The 22,088-nt window shown below is 37.4% G+C and overlaps 1 protein-coding gene across 2 annotated transcripts in view; it reads right to left on the reverse strand.

Moving 5' to 3' along the window:
* Positions 1 to 396: 396 nt before the first annotated feature.
* The window catches only part of LOC109921333 (homeodomain-interacting protein kinase 1-like), a 64,134-nt gene continuing 42,442 nt past the window's right edge, over positions 397 to 22,088 (reverse strand). The window contains exons 4-12 of one of the 2 annotated variants that reach the window (XM_048612194.1): positions 20,570 to 20,689; positions 19,000 to 19,086; positions 16,524 to 16,708; positions 15,098 to 15,260; positions 11,493 to 11,712; positions 9,943 to 10,061; positions 5,288 to 5,422; positions 1,908 to 2,047; positions 397 to 589 (exon numbers count right to left, since the gene is read on the reverse strand). In XM_048612194.1, the coding sequence (XP_048468151.1) occupies positions 412 to 589; positions 1,908 to 2,047; positions 5,288 to 5,422; positions 9,943 to 10,061; positions 11,493 to 11,712; positions 15,098 to 15,260; positions 16,524 to 16,708; positions 19,000 to 19,086; positions 20,570 to 20,689 (1,347 nt within the window). In that variant the 3' untranslated portion in view covers positions 397 to 411. Of the gene's footprint in view, positions 590 to 1,907; positions 2,051 to 5,287; positions 5,423 to 9,942; positions 10,062 to 11,492; positions 11,713 to 15,097; positions 15,261 to 16,523; positions 16,709 to 18,999; positions 19,087 to 20,569; positions 20,690 to 22,088 lie in introns of both variants that reach the window. The other variant, XM_048612193.1, reaches the window with a different exon arrangement.

The following is a 22,088-nucleotide window of genomic DNA, read 5'->3' on the forward strand; positions in this document are numbered from 1 at the left end:
GCATAGACATGTTCTAGGCCTAGTGACATAGATCAGAGTACTTTTCTGTGGGCATTAAATATCACTTGCTTTTCAACTGGGGATGTGAGGATGGCAGTGCAGTATGCAGAAACAGAGTCACAAGACAGTAACCAAGAGCAGAAAACATAGCTCATAGCAAATCCAATTTAGGGAAAGGAGTTGCGGCTACTGGAGCATTGCAACTACTCAACTAATGTGCTAGTTGAAACTAGCCAGCTTAGCAGAAACCAGAGATTGGGTCAGGGATCTTCATGGTCTCAATGGATCAATTCCACAAAAAACAGTAATTTACTTAGCTCCAGATATTTTATCTAAGACAAAGTGTAGCAGAATACACCCACTTTATTTGATACACATGGATTATGTTTTAAGTGCTACAATATATCCATATTACCTTGCATTGTGAAGCTGTTTATTCCTTTTTGAGGAAGACCTGGAGTTTTGCTGCTGGCGTACCACATGGGCAACACCGACATTTAGGGGCTGTGCAGCTAAAGTCACATGGCCAGCCAACAAAGATGGCTGTTGCACAATGGCATTGTATTGGCTTCCATGGGAATGTGCATTTCTGAGAATAAAGAGGAAAAACAATATAAATGAAAACAGCAAACAATTAACATTCAAGAAACAAAGATAATTGAACTGTTACCCTAAAACTGGGATTTAGAAAGACAGGTGACAACTATAAATTAAACCCTCACTGATGATATACTTTGTTGCAGTATTTTCAAAAATTACTTTGAAGCTTAAAAGAATCCAATTAAGTTACAATGTACAACTGTGAAAATAAAATAAGCTACACAATTTTGCTCAACTTTCAAGTTTTTATTCTGCACTACAGTGAACCTAAAAATATCTTTTATATTTATTTCCACTCACTCCCAATAATCTTAAATTTATGACACTTAAAAGGTGCATAGTTATCTCAGCTGCTGTTTTAGATCCCTGCTACTAAGAAGTAATATAAGACAACACTGGATTCACTCTACAGCATATGCTATGATTATGTTACCGGACTAATAGAGGCTTGGACTAATGATCCGGAGACAGAAGTTCAAATTCTGGAATAAAAAGCTAACATCAGTAATGGTTACCTCAAAACTAGCAGATTGTCATAAAAATCTATCTGGTTCATTGCATGCCCCTTAAAGGAACTAGGTCAGCTGCCTTTGGTCAGTCTGGACTGACAGCAATGTGGTTAGCTCTAAAGTGGCCTCTAAAATGGCTTAAGAAGCCATTCAGCTCCATTTGAGAAGGTGGCTCATCTTCAATAGCAATCAAGCACAGGGAATACATACTGGCTTTTTCAACAAAGCTCTTAAGTCTGTGAAAAACGAATTAAAAGATTTTACAGTATAATTCTAGGAAAATGCACTCGTGTAATTTCTAATTCTGTTAACTTTAAACTAGAGTATCTCAGAACATTTGATAATTAATAAGCAATCAAGGTATCAATTTTAACTCCTACCCAAATCAATCAAATGCTCTAATTTGAAAGTTTATACAGCTTGTTTTTATTGCTCAAGTGTACTTTCCTTTGCACACAATTTATGAAAGATGTAATGAAAAAATTATTAACATGTCTGATTTATTGCAAGTCACCATACAAGCAAGATAACCTCACTTGGGGAATTTCTACAAACAGAAATTTTAGAAAAAGCACCAGTTAGCATTAAACACATCTAAGATTTAGATTTTTTAAACATTGATTTGGTTTTTTAAAGTTTTTTCTTCAAAAATAGCACAATTTCATTGGAGTGATAATGCTATTGGTATGTTATTCAAGTGTCACCCCATCCCAGGACATGCCTTCCTTGTAAAGGGGTTAAAATGCAAAGAATAAGGGTAGAAAAAGAAAAATGCTTATTTCCTTAAAGAATACTTGCCTCCAATCTGTTATTTGCTGGGTACTAGTCATAGCATCTGGTATCACAGTAGCATGTGGAACTGAATTGTGAACAGCAACTCCAGGCAACTGCTGCCAAGTTGATGGCAACAGGATTTGCTGGGTTCCTCCAGGCCACGCCTGCTGCAAACAAAGACAGACTGTCAAGGTTGCCACTGCATGGAACATTAGCCCAAAAGTTTGCAGACACCCGAAAAGAACATAAAGCATCTAGCTGAAGACCGCACACAGCTGGCAAGAGAAGCACAATGGTAAAACAAAGATCTGTGATGTTAGATTTACACAACGCCTCCCTCCAAAGCCAATACCTGCACAGGACAAGGCATTACAGTTTAATGAGAGAAAGAGAAAGTGAGTATATCCAATATCTCGCAGCTCTGAAGCAGAAACAAACATTTGGATATTCTGTGCGACGAGCCATTCTGCAGGAATACAAACACACAGACACAGCGATCTCTTCTAAGCAGGCTCATGCCAAGCAGCAAGGGGAAAAGGGAGCGAACATTCTAACCAACCTTTGATCTGAGATAGCAAAATGCACGTGGTCACTGGAAGCGACTGCAGAAGTTGGATGAGCCATTTAAAAAAATAAACATGCTACTAATGTTTAATTAAAGACCACAAAAATTATTTAGCAATCTTACAATCACCTAAGTGTTTTGATAATTGTTGAGAGCAACCTACATAATTAATTTTCCTAAATAAACTAGCGGATCCCCAATGGCATTGTAGGATATGCCTTCTATAACAAAAGGAGTTAGTCTCAAAAAACGGGTGTATAACAAATGTTACAGGAAGTAATTCTGAGAATCACAAGAAATGCACATTTACGCATAGTGTCATGCTATGCAATGAAACGATCAGGGACAATTTTAGATATCAAATGCATAGCTTATGGTTCCCCTAACCTTCTAATTTAAATATGACTTCATATATAAAGATTAGATGAGGGGAAAAAAAAACATGAAACATCTATTCAAGCCACAGAGTAATAAGAAATAAGTACCCAATTACTTCCAAACCCATGATTAATGATTCTGTTGATTTGGATCCTTGCAATGTGCTCCCCAAATCTTTCTTGCCAATTCCCACCATTAAGTTATTAGAACTTGGTATTTAAGGAAAAAAAAAGTTTTTTTAAAAACAAAAACAAAACCAATTGCTAATGGGCTGTAGTTTACTAGCTGTAATACTTTACTTATTTTTAATCAAAGGATAGTTTAACGGGGACAAGTTCAGAGCTTTTTTCAAAGGAAATTACATTAGCGTTTGAATATATTAATAGCATCTGACGGTCAGCTGTAATAGCAGGTTCTGCCTGTTATTAAAAGGCCATTTGGGGCAGTAATCAGGCAGGATGGAAGTTAGTGACCTTTTTTAAAGATCAAAGGTACCCATGCAGAGATTAGTGTGATCACTCACATCCCTGCAATCTCAATTTAAATCCATCATTTTACATATTAAATTCCTATAAATTTTAAAGAAAACAAAAATGCTAATTAATTTTTGCAGTCTTCACTATAAATTTGCTCAAATGTTAATTAGTTCAGATTCTGAGTCAATTTTTTAATCTGACCACGTCACCAGTCATTGACTGCTTGTGAAAAAAAAATGTCAGTTTAAATCCAATGGACTCAGGATTCCTAAAAGGCTCTAATCTGGTTGCTATTGTCCAGCAAAACTCCTGTTTCAGAAAAGTCAAGAATGAAAGAACCATAAATCAAGTCTTCAGCATCAAGGCAAGACAAATAGTGCACTACAGTTCCAATAATAGCACATGCTAAACTTCTAACTTTCACAATGAAATGTTCACAGTGCAGGTCAACTTTGAAATTCTGGTTAAGATGGCAATGTTTTCCATCGATTCATGTGTGTAAACTTTTGGACTGAACCAGGTGAGAAGAGGAGGAAGGAGGATGTAATGGCGGGAAGAGTGTTTCACAGAAATGTATCATCACCAATATCCAATAGCAACCCACAATGGATTCATATGGATTTTGCAGCTAGTCCCAGCTTAGCATCAAATACATTTTGATTACTTATTTATCTAGTATATTCATAACTCATCCTCTTCACATATCTTTGTCTTCATGAATGCAGACACAGCTCTTAAGATAGGATAACTGAACTACACTTAAATGTGTAAGAATCTTGACCAATACATTACAAAACTTAAAAGCAGAATTATACTCTACTGTTATAACTATTATCCCAACATTCAATTTCAAAAGCTTCTATAAATAGAAGTCCAAGGTCTACTCTCAAATCTCTTCCAAGTCTTATACTAGCTGGCTAGGGAAGCATCATCGGCTTCTAGCAGTTTGTCTCTATTCACAAAATGCTATATTGTAAAAATTATAATGGAGTAGAAAAACTGAGACATGAGAGGAATTTTAATTATATAATTTAAAACACAGAAAACAAGTCAGAAGTTGCTGGAAAAGCTCAGCAGGTTTGGCAGCATCTGTGAAGAGAAATCAGAGTTAATGTTTTACGTCCGGTGACCCTTTCTCAGAACTACCACCATGCCCAATACGTTAACTCTGATTTCTCTTCACAGATGCTGCCAGACCTGCTGAGCTTTTCCAGCAACTTCTGTTATTTTTTTCCTGATTTACAGCATCGGCAGCTCTTTCGACTTTTGCAGAAAACAAGTCATTCAGTCCAACTGGTTTTTAACAACAATTTATACTCCACATAAGACTCTTCTCACCCCTCAATCTAAGAAACTGTCAACACATCAACCTATTCCTTTCTACCTCACGTGCTTATCCAGATTTCCCATAGGTTTTGAACAATATTGGGGGGGGAGATGGTGGTGGTGGTGGGGGGAACATACCATAAGCTGTGCCAACTCTCGATCCACTGATAAAATTGTTTGGTTCCATCTGGCAGAATCCATAGAACGGCAAATAATTTCCCTTAAAACGATTTCCATATCGCAGCATTTATCAAGACAATGTATCATACTATTCTATGGACAGAATCATTCCCTCCCTCTCCACAACCTTATGCCTGTAGACAGATGAACTCACTCTAACCTGATATATGTGAAAAGACATGGCAGTTGATACATTTTCAGATGATCTCCTCAAGGAATTTGGATACAGTTAGGCACAATTGCACTTGTATTCCACCACAATCAATCCTTGAAACAATTTGAGCCTTTTAGAAATGTTGAGTATATTGGTCTCAAGTATAGCTTGTTTTACCAGATTGCTCAGAAGAGTAAGAAAGACAAGACGTCCAATGACGTGGAAAATATATAAGGCATACAATGATACATGCTTCCGTTCCTCTGCAGCAGCATCAGAGGAGCATCTGTTAGTGCACAGAATCACACCGAGTGGGAGCATTTACCAGTACTGTGGTCGTCTGATCGACCAGCGCAGGCCGGCCGGCTGCGCAGTTCAGGGTAAAAGGGACCGCGTACTGAGGAGCAACAGTGGCAACGTGAGGATGTAGAGTGGCCACCATCAGTGGTGTGCAGCTGCCCTGTAATGGGGGGGGTTGGAAGTCAGTTACATGGTACATTCGTTCTCAAACATGCAGTGTTCCTTTTTGATGCTCAGAATAGTATGAAAAATTAGTTTTTGGCAAAAAAAATTTAATGGGGTAGTACTGGGCATGTTAAATGAACCAGAAATTTAGTTCAGAGTACTTAAATTTGTTTTACTTATGTTTCTTGAAACATCCGTCTTGTTCAGATTTAAGTTTAGACCTTAAAACAGCAGGAATGGGCCATGAGAAAACCATAGCCACCAAACCTCATCAATGGGATAAAACACACTGAAAAGCTATTTTAGAAGGAAATACAAATAATATATACAAAATAATCTATTATCAAAACCAGATTAGATTTTAAAGTGGGGCTGATGCACATTCTAGTCAGGCATACAAAAAGAGACACTGCCAACTGCAAATTAGAGAAAAAAAAATCACCATCATAGCTTTAAAAATCAGCAGCAAAGGTTGCATTTTTACAGTCATGGAGTCACAGAAACTGGAACTACTTTTTCTGCCTCTTTTCCCTTTGTTTCCATCCCCTCCACCACTCCTCAAAGCCCAAAAATAAAATCATGAAACAAAGACAGCTATATTAAGATGGTCTCAAAACTCTGCACTGAAATGCATATCCTTTAGCAATAAGGTTTTCAAAGCTATGAAGCATTCACCCATCATATACAAAATTACATTTCCAACACTGTAAAAAGAAAGGTTGTTATTTATTCCGTATTGCCACAGTCCTAGAGGGAAAAGAGAGAATAAACAGCAAGACGTTCCCTGATATATTACAATGATTTGTGGCAAAGCTCATTTTCAGGTTTCATTGTGTTCTGGATGACTCCGAATCACTGCTCTAATCAAACTCAAATCGTAGAATTATGTCCAGATGGAGTCAAAGAAGATTGGATTACTGTTTAAATAGAGACTGCACATGGATTCAAAAAAATGGATGTGATGTTTTGCAGAATTTCCATACAGCATGTTTCCAATGAAACGATATCTACATTACATAAAAGACGCTGAAATCAACATATGGGCAAAAATGTACACAACTGTGAACCACTTGAGCATTCTAATCCTAAATGCTAACTGAACACTAATAACAGGGCTATATGTTTTGATTTTTATAGATACAGTTGCAAGTTAAGGCTGTTGGCTTGGACAGTAAGCTGCCTATACACTGATCCAAGTAAAGTAACTCTAGTTTTAGATTGCTTTGGGGTTTTAGGCGGCTGTTAACAACAGCTGAACCTCATGCAAAAGAGCTCATGTTGGCTGCATGTGGACAAATTTAATGAAAGCTGTCATACTATCTGAATGTTTACTTCATCTACACTTACTGATACAAAACAGTCTAGGAGTCACACATGAACAGACAGAAATTAGACACTGATGAAAAAAATGGATTCTTTAGCAAGATGTTTCAGCATCAGCAGGTGAATTAAAATGAAACGCTTGGGCATAAAAACTGCAGTCATTGTACTTTAATGCAAATATCCTTGCTACTGTAGATGGGGATCAGAAATCACATGACACCAGGTTATAATCCAACAGGTTTATTTGAAAACACAAGCTTTCAGAGTGTAGCTCCTTCGTTGGCGAAGTGAGAAAGAAGTGCGTAGAACGGTAAAGTAAAAGATCAAAGGATGACACCATTGACGAGGATGTAATAAACAAACCTAAGGTGCTGTTAAATCTTTAATCAGTTAGAAGGTTTTAACTGATTACATATACATATTAATCAATTAAAACCTTCTAACTAATTGAAGATTTAACAGCATCTTAGGTTTTTTTAATACACCCTCAACAGTGGCGTCACCCTTTGATCTTTCACTTACAAAATTCTGTGTTCTGTGTGCTTCTTTTCACTTCACCTGACGAAGGGGCCACGCACCGAAAGCATGTGTTTTCAAATAAACTTGTTGGACTATAACCTGGTGTCATGTGATTTCTGACCTTGTCCACCCAGTCCAATACCGGCACCTCCACATCAACATTGTAGATGGATGGAGGTAATGTTTATCACCCCTGTTAATCTTTAAACATAGTTGCAGATATTCCAAATGGTCAGACAGTGCAGCCTGGAGTCGTATGTCAGGACCAGGAGGAATCCCAGAAACAGCTGACTCCATGGCAACTGCTCAGGAAATTGAAAAGTCTGTTGTACAATTTTCCTGCAGCTAATACCCTCCAAAAAAAAAACCCTGCAATATCACACAATTCAGAGGGTTCCACTTCTGTTGAGTTAATTGTTGTTGCCCTGGCAAGGTTAGACAATTAAAAACTAACATATGGGTAACTATTAAGCTGTCACCACACACAACCCCAACTATACCTTCCCTGAACCACGAGACCGCCAGGACCCCTGACAACCACCAAGTGGCCTGCAGAACTGGCAGTGACCCCTCCCCTACTCACATGCCTAAACTCCTAGGACCCACCACTACCAGCCCAACCAACCCTACCACCCTGAATCCGACCTGGTCACCACACATGCCAACAGCCTGGACCACCACGGCCTGACTGCCAACACTGACAACGCAAACCCAACTGCCCTGACAATCTCCCAGCCACTCTCACTGCTCCCAACTGAACCCCCAACCATTACCAGCCCAATCTCCTCATTTTACCTCGCCTCTTCTGCCAGCCCCAACACCTGCCTTGCTTGCCAGCTCAGGCAGCCCCAACAGAATTCCTGGCTAGAAATGCAGGGGCTCTCTGCTAATGAAACAATATGAGTGGAGTGGCAATCCAAATGGCTTGGATATTCCAAGGAATGGTAATATCTTTCTAACAAAAAAGGACAAAATTCAACAAGACCTGGAACAAGATAGGGCATGGCTTGAGGATTGGCTGAATAATTTGTGATGAAGATGATGATCTGTATCACCTAGATTTTTTTTTAAAAGAAAGGATCCTCCCTCCCCACCAACCCCATACATTAATATTGGGAGATATGAAAAATTGAGTTTTACTTTCAGAATTTTGTGCATTGTCTCAACTGCTGTGGTGGATTTTGTCACAAATGTCAAAATGCAATCAGAATTTTGAAAGCAGGTTGTTGGATATGAAGTGAGCTAAAACCTCCTTATTAAGATGGAAAGTCTTAAATATAAACATGTCTTATTTTAGCTTTGTAGTCACAAAACATCAATCAGGGAGCAAAAAGCTTCAAGCCAGAAGTGAGTAATTATACTAACATTGAGTTAACACCACATGGTGGAAGCATACATTCCAAGGGCCCTTTTTATTTGTTCGTTGTATATATTGCTCTGAAATGCTTCAGCATGATGAGGGACACTACGTAAATGGAAATATTTGTATGTTTTATGAAGTTATTTTAGTAACTTCCAAACTACTTCTCCAAAGTTAATCCTATACCATTTTATTTACATAAATCGTTAGTCACATCTAAACAAATCCTTAAGTTTTGCTTTCTTCAAGTTAAAGCCTTTGGCTTCTCCTTGCCTTTGCAACTAAGATATCCTCATCTGCACCTTTTCACATAACTCAATATGTTATATTTAATAGAAGTAATTGTTTTAAAAATCTCAGCATTCCCTTTTTTCCAAAAAAAAAATCAATAAATTTAAACACTATGATAAAATGAGAAATACATTTGATAACGTACTGCCTTGGTGGGTTTAGCAAATTTACCCAAGAAGTGCCGTGACACAGGCTATATGGTCCCAGAATCAATCCTGGTTAATTGATTTCAGAAGGGCAGAGGCAGGGTGTTACTACAGACCTCAGCGGCTCGACAACATATCAAAGTGCACATGGTTCTCCTGCCAAACTGAACTGGTACTGATTATGGTAACCAGTAACTGAATAGCTTGCCAGCACCAAATATTAAAATTTAACCATGGAGAAAAATTACTTGGGTAAACTACTGGACTGGGGAAATAGTCTAGTAAAAAAAAAATCAATGTTTTGGGATAGTAAGAACTGCAGATGCTGGAGTTAGAGACAATAAAGTGTGGAGCTGGAAGGGTCCCAGCCCGAAACGTCAGCTTTTCTGTTCCTCTGATGCTGCCTGGCCTACTCTGTTCCTCCAGCTCCACATTTTGTTATCAACGTTTTGGGAAGAAGATTAATCAACGATAAAAAAGTTAGCTTCAGTTATTCAGTTATACTTAGCATTCGTAAAGGTCTGTGGAAAAGTGGTATTATGTTGAACTGTAAATCAACATCTTAAGCAGTTCTAACTTTCATTAGTGAAGATATCACACTGGCAACTTTTAGAAGGGAAATTGTACTTTTGAAGAGGTTCAGTCTACAGTTATTACTTTTCATACTGTTTAACTGGTAGGCAAACAAAGGAGTGATATGCAGGGATAGAAAGTTACCAAGGGCCATTAGCTGCTTCTGACACTTAACCATAATGATGTATGACTATTGAGGCATGATACTAGGGAGATGCCAGCATCTAATGGAGCCCAGCAAGAGTTAACATGTTCAGGTTGGGAAACAAACCTCAACTTTAAATAGACTGGTCAGCCACTTACCTGAGCAAGAACACCCGGCTGAATCTGAATGGACTGTGCAGCTGGTGCTTGTGGCACAACAGGCACTGCATTCTCCACTCTAACAGAAAAGCCAGAATGTTTTGCAGATGCTTGCAACCCTGTCAATAAAAAGACACAGCATGTATGTCCATATAATTTCAAAACAAAAATAAACTTAAAAAGGTGACATTTTTGTATTAAAAACATACAAGCCAGAATATTCCATAAAGGTTGCAATTTGTTTATTGTCACAAGTAGCACTCATAGACTTTCACTGGACACAGCAAACCCTGGCCTCAGCTAAATTCAATATGTCAGTTCAGTCCCCGTGGACAATCATTACACACCGTCAAAATCACACTATCAAACCGGTCAAAATTTGAATATTGAAACTTCAAAATGGTGTTGCGACAATTGAGAGAGATTTCTGAAGAGACCAGATCTTACATTTGAATGGTGAGACAATGAAAAAAAAATGACAAGTCACTGAAGTTGTAAGAATTTGCAAATAAATTTATAAAAATTTAGAAATTTAAGCATTATGGATCCAATCTTGAGCTGTTCAAGGCCAAAACAGACAGATTTTAATCAGTAAGAGGACCAGGGTTATGAGAAAGAGGCATAAAAATGGAGTTGAGGACTATCAAATCAGTCATGATCTTTTTCAATCGCAGGGCAAACTCTAGGGACTGAATGGCCTATTTCTGCTCCTGCATCTTGTGGCCTGTTCAAAACCTACCTAGCTGGACAGTTTAAATAAAGGCTCATATTTAATTCGCTACTTGAACTGCCCAAATAGTAACAGAAAAAGTGAATTTAAATATGGGGTTTCAGATGTTGCTCTAGAACACCAAGCCTCACCCATACTATAATGTTTCTAGGTCATTAAATAATTTCAACTCCTAAATACAAAATTAGCCTATTTTGTAATTATAGATTTCACTACAATTACTCAACTGCAGTTGCTGTTTCTTTCCAGCTTTCAGCACCTATCAATTTTTTCTCTCTCCTTTTTAATGTATTTTCTACATAGCAACATTACTGAATGTTTACACTCCACTGGAGCTCAAACTACAGCACCTCCATGAATAGCCCACAAAAGATTAGGTCTCTAATAGCACCAGTTATTTAAAAACAAATAAATATACCAGTAACTGGCAAAAAATGTAAGTCATAGCTGATTGTTAAAATAAAATATTTTCCAACCAAATCCAAAATCTTTGCAATGTTACATCATGTAATCCAGTTTGAAAACCAGTCAACAAGCAAAACCAATAACACTCCACAGGAATACTATCCACTACTGATCACAGGGCTGAACAATTTCCAAACTGAATTAAACATAAGGCTTGTCATAAAATAGAAGAAAATGTAACATTAAACATAGCACACACTCAAAATCATGAGGCTGATGTTACTTTTCGAGCATGGCAGTCTGTTCACATTGAAGGGATTTTGGAAGGGATTCAGATTTCAAAAGGGGTATTTGAATTGCACAAGGATCTTGGTATTTGTATCAGGCAGTGATGAGGGGCACAGAAGACGCTTACCTTGAAATGCTGGTGGACACACAATGAGGGCTTGTTGAAAGGGGTCAGCCTGTGCACACAGCTGTGTTGTTCCAGCCTGCAGAGGCATACTTGCTTGTGCAACGCCTGCCACAGGTGCTGCTGTAGGCTGGTAGAGTGCAGGTTGATAGTTAAGCAGAGATACATCAGCACTGGACAGTGAAAGGGTTGCAGCTGTGGAGGTAGGTGCCAGGGTGTTGGCCTAAAGAAATTACATAATACATAATAACTCTCTACATAATTCAATAATCAAACTATATATGTGTAGTAACATAAAGTAAGAGATTTTCGTAGGATTTATAACAAAATCATATACAAGTAGATTGTTCAGTTAAAAACGGATTACATTTATAACCAGTTCAACTATTACCCCTTCAGTGCATTTATGGTAAAGTGCACACCACAACCTTTTCTTCAAAAACTCTAGGAATATTCTACAAAAACAATTACCTCAATATCCCTTTTTAAGGATTACCTTTTCACTTCTATGCTGTTAGAGTAACAAAGCTAGATATATCAGTACTGAAGAAATATCTTCACAAGGATCTCAGTTTTGTTCACAAGGCTGTTTACATCCATTTACACTTTTCCCAACCCTATTTGATTTTCAGCAAAAAATTTACACTCAGTGTTAAAACCTGTCAAGTACAAAGCTGCCAAAGCTAACAAAATTCTACACACAATAAAAGGAGTAACACCAGAGACAGATAGGTTTTTGATTAATAAGGGGCTAAAGCCTGAGAGGAAGAAGACCAGAAAATGGTGTTGAAAAACATATTAAGCATGATCGAATGATAGAGCAGATTCGATATACTGAATGGCCCTATTCTGATTCTATATCTTATGGTCTAACAAATCCAATAGAATTGAAAGTCAAATTATTTCACATTTACAAAAGCTAAATACTGCAGATGGTGGAAACCTGAAATAAACACAGAAAATACAAGTGATATTCAGCAGGGCAGGCAGTAAGTGGTATGAAAATTTAATGAAGTCACTGACCTTTCATCTCAAAAGGTTCAAGAGACAACACGTTACAAGCAACCACACGAGCAGAGAAAAGGAGGGGCAAAGATTAAACAAAAAACTCTTTGATAGATCGAACTCAGGGAGAGACTAAATGACAAAAAAGGATGATACCACAAAGCAGGAGACAGGTTGAGAAACAGAAGTTGGGTTTAGGGGAGTTTAAAAACAGGATAAACAACCATCCAAGTCGGATGGTTACTTAACAAACATCCAAGAAAAATGTGGTGAGGTTATGACTTGCAATTACAGAACTTGATTAGTGTTAAGTCAGGAAGGTTGTAAAGTGCTTAATTGAAAGATGAGGTACTGTTCCATTGGAGCTCAGCAAAAGTTTAAAGAACAGAGTAAGAAGTTGAGCACAGAAAGGTCAGTATGGGAGTGCAGCAACAAGTTGGGAGTCACATCAGTAGACTGAAAAGATATTCCACAAAGAAGTCACCCAATTTGTGTGGTCTCCCCTGCACAGAATAAAGCAGATCACATTAAAAACCAATAATTGTACTAAATGTTAAGTAGTACAAGTAAATTACTGTTTCACTTGGAAAGGGCAGTTTGGAAAACTGGAAATAAGAAAGGTAAAAAGGGCAGGTGCAGAATTTTTTGTTTGCATGGCAAGGGGAGGGCTTGACAGAGAAGTGGACTGGTTTTGCTGCAGGACGAACAGTCACTTCATAACATTGAAAAGGGATAGGAAGTTCTGCTTGGTGTTGGCATGATTGTAGCAGTGGTGGAAACAGCAGTGGATGATCTGTTGAATGTACACCACTTTAGACCAAATCCTTGTTTCTTTACTGTCTCATTGGTATATCCCTTCATCCTGTGTCATCTATAACATTCAATATTGTATCTTCCACTGACAAGAAACGATCCTTTTTGTTGTCCGCCCATCCACCCCACCCATCTCCCTACCTCTGAATTAGCTTAAAGCCAGTTATATCTAATTTTTTTAGGTTCTAATGAAAGTTCATTAACCTTAAATGTTAACTCTGTTCCTCTACCCACAGATACTATCTGGCAGTATTTACACCCAGGTATTAAAGAAAGGGATCCACTTTGCTTTGTGGGCCATGTAATAAGAATGTTAGTTCATAACCTTGAAAGGAAATCATATTAATTAAAAGGTTCCACATCAGCTACATTCTCTGTTCCATACTCTACCTTTACATTGTTACGTCTTAATCATAACAGAACTGGTTATAATTTCTTATGGTCTCTCACTTAAACTTACAGTTTCATCTGTAAAATTTGGGGATATGGGGCTTGTAGACTGCTTGCTTATATGGAGTGTATATATCTAGATTAGTCATAATCCCTTCCAGAATACACTTTCCCAATTTCCCCCATGCAATATTTCTATAGCCCTTACAACTTATACTCTTCAATTTCTTTCTCCAGTTTCTGGTGTTGGAATTTAGTATACACTTGCTTTCTATCAGGGTGTTAAAACATTAGGTTTTCCCAATAATTCATCTGCATATATTGATGTAAAATACTCAATATACTGAAATTTAAAAGGACACTACATTGTCTATATTTTAAAATAGCTTTTTTTTTCTTTATTCATTCACAGGATGAGGGTGTTGCTGGCTAGGCAGCATTTATTGCCCATCCCTAACTGCCCAAGGGGCAGTTAAGAGTCAACCACATTGCTGAGGGTCTGGAGTCACATGTAGGCCAGACCAGGTAAGGATGGCAGTTTCCTTCCCTAAAGGACATTAGTGAACCAGATGGGTTTTTCTGACAATCGACAATGGTCATCATTAGACTCCTAATTCCAGTTATTTTATTGAATTCAAATTCCACCATCTGCCATGGCGGGATTTGAACCCAGGTCCCCAGAACATTATCTGGATTTCTGGATTAACAGTCCAGCGATAATACCACTAGGCCATTGCCTCACCAACTTCCGGAGTGTGAGATGTGTGACAAAATGCAAACATCATTACCTTCTAATGAACAGGCTACAATAAGAATTCTCTTTCATATCAGTATTAATACAGGGTTCAAGAAAAAACTGATATTCAATCTCACAAAAGCAGTCCCAGGGCTTATCAAATTTAGCTCATACTGAAAATTGTATCAGAATATGAGTACGACATGTAGAAAGGATCAAAAAGCTGCTCAGTTAATGTAGAATTGTCTCCTCACCGTCCAAGCAACTACATGGATGAAAATCCAACTTCAGAATATGACTGAAATGACTGTATATCTACACTGCAAATTCTGTGACCATCAACTTACAATTTAATGAAATGTGTTTTGTGAACATTGTGCTTGAACTGTCTAAACTTCATTGTTGGCGTTCAGAATAATCTTTATTCCCTATATGCAGTGTCAGTACTGGGCACTCTTACACCTTGCAAACATTCCCTACTTGCTAAGCAGTCCCTACTACACCAATGTGAAACTTTTGGCTACCTTTCACATCAAATCACCCTCTAGACTCAGATTTTCAATTCTACAATAATTCAGAGAGCAAATAAAGGAAACTTGTACAATATTATGTTAAAGAGCGCTTAAAAAGGCATTAAGTACAACAGACTTTGTGTGACTCATACCTGATTGTGCATGGTGTTGAGTTGGTTATTGAAGGCCATTGTCAAATTTGTGCTTGTGCTTGGTGCAACATGTGCAATAAATGGGCTTTTATTCTGGTTTATTGTTTCATAGTTGTTGGCTCGCCGCTTGCAAATCTCCATATTCTGGAAGCAGGACTTCACACTACAAGAAATGTCAATATATTCATTTTGTAAATGGGATTAAAAAAACAAGGTGTGCACTTACTTCATTTCACTGCTGTACACAGCCATACATTTGCAGTAAACACTTTTACAAAGTGAGGATTAAAAGAAGCACAACGATTCAATGCATAACCTCCCAGAAAAAAACATTAGGTTCACATATAATTGCGCTTCATAAATATTCCTTTATCTTGAAACAGCAGAACTTTATGGATCCTGGGAAGCCATGCACAGACACACAAGAAATTATCAAATTACAGTTAAGTACTGGCTGCACTCTACCATTCTATCATTAAGTATCATTATTTGGTTTCTTCTGTCAGCTAAAAAACTGGTGTGGTGTATATCTGATCTGTCATTGCATAAAGTATGAGGTAGATTTTCCAGACAATCAATGAAATACACTTGGACAGCAACCTGCATGCCTAGTTTAATGGAAGTATTTTGAACTATTGGGAGGTTAGTGCAATATTGACATGGCATAAAAGTAGCTTGAAATAAGACCTTACCTAGGAACCAATAAATTGTATTTATAGGATACCTTTAATACAGTAAAACATGTCAACATCCAAGGTGCATTATCAAACAGAATTTGACATTGAGCAAAAGCAAGTGGTATTAAGACAGATGACCAAAAGTATAGCCAAAAACATATATTTGAAGAATTATCTTTGAAACAAAATGGCAGGTAGGTTTGACAGAAAGGAATCTGAAGTAGTTGAGTGGATTTCAAAGTAGTTGGCCTTTGCAGACAAAGACAGTGCCACCAATTGCTGGGCATTTAAAATTAGATGTGTGTGAATGCCCAGAATTGGAGGAACACATATCTCAGAGGGTTGTACGTGGTTATAGAGATAGCAAGGACCAAGACAACCGACGATTTGAAAACAAGGAAGAGAATTTTAAAATCGAGCCACGAGTCATCAGGGGTCAATGTAGGTCAATGTAGATCAGCAAGCACAAAGGTTGATGAATGAACCTCAGTGCAAGTTACAGTAAGGGAGCAAAGTTTTGGATGCCCTCAAGTTAATGTAGGTTGAAAGATGAGAGCGCCAGCAAGAGGTACATTGGGAACAGTCAAGTCTAGAAGGAACAAAAACAAGGACAAGCTTTCCTGCAACAGATGAGCAGAGACAGGGGTACAGTCAGGCAACTTTCTACAGGTGGAACATTATACATTCCAAAGTCAAGATACAAAGTTCTTGATTTCACATATAATATGTATGTATTTTAAAGAGCTTACTGATTGCTATGAGGGAAGTCAAGTAGATGAGTCATGGTAACAAACGGATGGTTTAAGGTTTTTAACGGATTAACCCTCTTGTCAGCATCTATAGTCAACATTTTCTTCAACAGATCAATATACTCCCTCCGGTCTGCCTTCTCTGCCAACATATCTGTTCCCTCCAAATCATTTGGCATGTTCACCTAAAAGTGGAAAAACATTACAAACATCATTGTCAATCAGTAAAGAAAGACAATGTGATAATGGGTTTGTCATTAACTGATTTAAGATAGTCATCTTGATAAAATAAGTTTAGCATTAAGAAGTTACAATGGCTGCGGTAATCTGAAAATGGTACACAATCTTTGTCCTGATTTTAAGTGTCAAGCGCACAGTTTACATGTTGCTGTTAGATTTTCTGAGGATAAAAACATGGCAAGGGTTTGGCTAGCCCCTTTCGCTGCACTGTCATGTATCGACCAACGAATACTAAATGTCAAAATGTTCAAGAGAAGAATATACGCATTTGGCAAATTTCAATGACTCTTGAGAGTTTAGAGTACTTCTCATTGTTAAAGTACCTTACATAGTAAGGCACAGAAGAATTTTTTTCTCCAGGAACTGGTAACATTGAATCTGTATCAACAGATGTTGAATGTTCAATAATAATCCTCTATCACTAAATACACTTATGGATTAAGTACTCAGCACTGCAAAAGAGCTAATCTTGTTACCCACTATTCACTTAGTAACATGTGAAGTCAGTAAGTAAAGGTATGCATTGCCAAAGACCATAAGTGAACTAATATTAATTTCTTACTTTTTCTTACTCCAGAAATATTCTTTAAAAAAAACAAACTTCCCAACAATTAAATTTGTAACTATGGAGTGCTCCATATTTAAAGACCAGAGGATCCTGGCCTGTAGCAAATTTTAGCTGCAATACAATTAGGGTAATATAAGTGATCCTAATACTACTGGGCACTGATAAAAAGGTGAAGGGAGAAGGGAAAGAGACGACCAGGAAGTTACGAGCTAATTTTCCCTCTTTCAATTTCTCTTTGGGTACTGTAAAATTCCCCATTCAGGAGTACTGGCTGCAGACCAGTTCAGACTCCTTGTAAAGGAATTTTTCCAACATGATTTTGCTTGACTTGCGCACACAGTACAGACATTTGCTGGGGGACTAAGTATGGAACAATATACCAACGTTAAGTCAATGCTATCAGGAGGACAGCAGAATGAGCAGTGGTCCAGCAGTTTCTAACACTGGAGTAAGATTCAGACTCTTTAACTGGAAGTAGAATGGCAAACAATAGTGTTATTATTCTGCTTGTTGATATTTATCATCAAAACCATAAATTCAATAAATTCATAGGACCCATTAAAACTTCAGGAAAAAACAACGTATGTGTTTCAAAATTGGTATAGATTAATTTCACTAGTGATAGAAAAAATTAGGCTAACTACTAGCACTTCAGGCAGTAACATTTGAAGTACATTGGATTTAGTTTCATTCTTTCATTTAAAAGCTCCATAATTTAGTAGAATCCATTGAAACACTGTCACCAGAATTAACAAATAAGCTTAATTCAGGTGATCAAAATAAATGAGGAAGATTAAACCTCAGACCAGTTCCGAGGAAGAGTCACCGGACCCAAAACATTAACTCTGGTTTATCTTCACAGATGCTGCCAGACCCGCTGAGCTTTCCCAGCAACTTCTGTTTTAGTTCCTGATTTACAGCATCCACAGTTCTTTGTTTTTATTTGAAAAACTAAAAGGAGTTGGGGTTTGTAATCTCCACTGATGGGACTATATAATGCACTTTCCTCATTTCGATTCATAATGGTGCACAATTTCAGAAATATCTACGAATATCCAACTTTCAGTATCGCTGAAGGCATGTACTGTGGGTTGGTTGGTACATGGGAGGTACTTTAGACAAACAAGGGAAATTCCAGAATTTCAAGGCCAGTTTGACAGTACAACTGAATGGAGAATGATTAGTTACAGGCCCTAAGCAGAACAGGAAAATTTTGCAATAAGAGAGGGTCATAGCTAACTATTGATAGGGCAGGGTACCACAGCAAGATTCCTACCTGATCAGTGTACCAGTAACACCCAGCAGAGTTATGTTAAGTAGTCTGATCATGAGATTTCTGACTTGGATAGGTGCAGGTTGTGTCATTTTGGTCTTCAGTGAATCCCCTCAGAATTTCTGCATCTCTGTATGCTTTAACTTAAATTAATGAGCTCTTTCATCCAATGGGGAATCAAGGAATAAAGTTTAGGAAGATGTGACTTTGATCCTTCGTCTTTGTGAAGTCACTGATTTTTTAAGTTCATTGCATTGAGGAGAGAATGAGGTCACTCATAAGCATAACAGAAAGAATACTAGAGTGATAATTTCTGGTGTTGCCTCAAACCTGCTTTACAAATGGATAATAACAGAGCTATGACAGAAGTTAAACAAGTCAAACTCCATGCATACCTGAGCCATATCATCCAAACAGTTGAAAATGTACTTTCTTGCTTCCTTCGATTTGATCCCAGTCTCTAACTCATGTTCCTCTGGTGTCTAATAGAGCAAAAAAAATTAGGTTTTCCTAGACAAAGTGCTGAAGACTATTTCCTCAACCAATACTTCAACTTGCTACTGGCCAGATTATTTTACTGGCTCCATTTTTGATTAAATAAATTGAATGAAAGTCACTGCAGCTCAATGGCTATGATTTAAAAAAAAAATCAAATATGATTAATCTCTTTTAAAATGCATAGGATGGTCATGGTAACACTACAGAACTAAACATTAAACTGCTCTCTACCATCTTCTGGTACCAAGTTTGGAGAATTCTTACTCAGTAAATTAATCATGTAGTGCACTTTACTTTTGATAGCTTTATGAAGGAATTCTGCAAAGAATTATATATATTTAAATATATCCTTAATGTGCTTCTCAGCTTCAATTCTTAAGACTATCATGGTCATATTGATACTTGGTCAATGGATTCCTTCATTCATAGTAACATGTTGTTATAACTCAGAATTAATAGCACCATTAACTGACTTTTAACATTTAATATATTTAGTTAAAGGTCTATTACTTATCCACAAAATATTTTCTTTCAAGACAGGTAAAACAAAAAAGCAGAGGATTAAACTTAACCCATATTCAGAATATACAATCTGAAATAATTAAAATATGATTTTGGCACTTGCAATTGCTAGTAAACCAAGCTTTCTCTCTCTCTGTCATTCTCTTTAGTAGCAACACAGAAATAACATTAAAGGCCTGGGAGACAGCAGACAGTATCATCCAATGCCTGCAGCTGTATATTATTGATTGAAAAGGGACTTCTTCCTTGTTGTATTGAGATCACAATGATCAACAGTTGAATTTTGCAGGTAACAGCTACTTCACAATGCAGTCTAGACAAGAATCTGAACACTAAGTTGTGTGTTTGGATTATCCTTAGAGCTGATCAGAATTACTCAGAGGAGAACAAACTCTATTAAGTGACATACCTTTGCTCACAAACACGACAATTAGATAACTAGTTATCAGCATTTACCAATAGCAGCGATACATCAGAAATTTAAAAATTGAGAACTCAACAGATGCAATGCTAGGAATTCTGCAACCAGAACACCCGAGTTTGAATTTAAGTCTTTCACATCTAAATGTCAAGTGAAGGAGTTTGCCAGTTATGTCAACATTGACTACACGACCCTACTTGTTCAAGTATGTATCTAGTTAGCTAGCAAGCTTTGCAGATTACAACAGTGCTTAACAACACAATTTCCAAACTACAATCTATGCAATCATATATTGTAGGTATGAGTTGAAGAAAACAGAAAAATAACCACACAAGACTTTATTACAGATAAGGAATAAGATAAAAACTGCTTTTTAAAACTTAGCTGCAAGTGCAGACAAGTGATACTCCCTAGGGTGGTACTGAACTTGCAGCTTTTAAACATGCAAGTCTACTTTCAAAGGCTAATTTAAAGACTTTTGTCAATCCCACTGGCTTTTTTTAAAAATTAAAAATCTAAATAACCTTGAGCTTCCACAATGGATATCCTCCATCTGGATCTCTGTTAAAAAACCTTGTCGTCTTTGTTCCAGCACTCAGCAAGTACTCAGCCGGCAAACCTTGTGTTTGAGAAATGTAGCGTATCTGAGAGAAAAAAAACAGAAAAAAACAACCATAATTGCAACTTTTTGCCAATTTTAAAACTTGTGTAGATGACTTTAGTAAAACTTGTGTCATGCAGAAATTCACCCCTCCAATACACACACCTCTCCCCAAGTTACTGATGAATTCAATTCAGTATGCAGACAATTGCTATACAACATAACACCATGTTATGTTCATAGCAGTCACATATTAATCCATCCATATCAGTATTGGTAGGTGTGACCACCAGATTAATGTATAGATGAGTCTTCACTATGAGGACACCCTCATTCATGTATTGTGGCACCATCACCATATTGAATGGAACAGATTCTACAAATTTAGCAGCTCAAAACTGGGCATTATTGAGCTGCTTTGGACTATCACCAGTAATATAACTGTATACCTCTAATTTTGTACCCTCAGAGGCATTTAGTCAGCAATTATCTGTTCATTTATGGTCAATGGTTTCTGTCAGGATTATTCTGCTCCAGGCCTTGTTGCAATTTTGATCTGAACATAAATAAAATTGTTAAATTCCACTGTTAAGGTAACACTGAATGCCCTTAAACAACTCAGCTGTGACACATGGCAACAAGAAGTCATTGTAAAATTGGGATGAAGCAGTGATCAGAGGGAAAACTTCAATGGCTGGGATCATATGAAGAACAAAGGAAGGCAGATATGATTGGAGATCAATCATCTCAGAAGGAGGACAGCACCCTCAACACAGACATCTTCAGCTACTTCAATGATCTTTTCAACATTGTGAAGGTTTGAAGTAGGACGATTACTGATGATTGTACAGTGAGGAATCCCACTTCGAATTTTCTCAGATAATGAAGCAGTCTTTGCCCACAGGCAGGAAAGACTTGGACAACGTTCAAACTTGAGTTGGTAATGGTAATTAACATTCATACCACTGAATGCCAGGCAATGACCATTTGCAAGAAGAGGGAGTCAGGTGAACCATGTTGACATTCAATCCTTTAAATTTACTATTTTGTTTATTGGGGCCTCTTGTAGCATAGAGGTAGAATCCCTATCGCTGAACACGGAGGCCTGAGTTTAAGTCCCACCTGCTCCAAGGATGTATAATTGTTGATTAGGTTGATTAGAAAAATAAGTTAAATTAAAAAAAATAATATTTGAATCTCTCTATTGAAATTCCAGGGGTCACTACCGACAAAAAAATGTAACTGCACCTGTCATATAACAACTATTGTCACCGGAATAAATCAGAGATTGAACATTTTGCAAAAGCTAACTCAGCACATGACTCCTCAAATTCCATCTAACATCTGCATGGCACAAGTCAAGGATGTGATGGAATACACTTCACTTGCCTGGATGAGTGCAGTTCCAACAATATTTGACAGAAGATAATTTTAGGGTTGGA

Source organism: Rhincodon typus, chromosome 25 (assembly GCF_021869965.1).
Source record: "Rhincodon typus isolate 14 chromosome 25, sRhiTyp1.1, whole genome shotgun sequence".
Taxonomy (NCBI): domain Eukaryota; kingdom Metazoa; phylum Chordata; class Chondrichthyes; order Orectolobiformes; family Rhincodontidae; genus Rhincodon; species Rhincodon typus.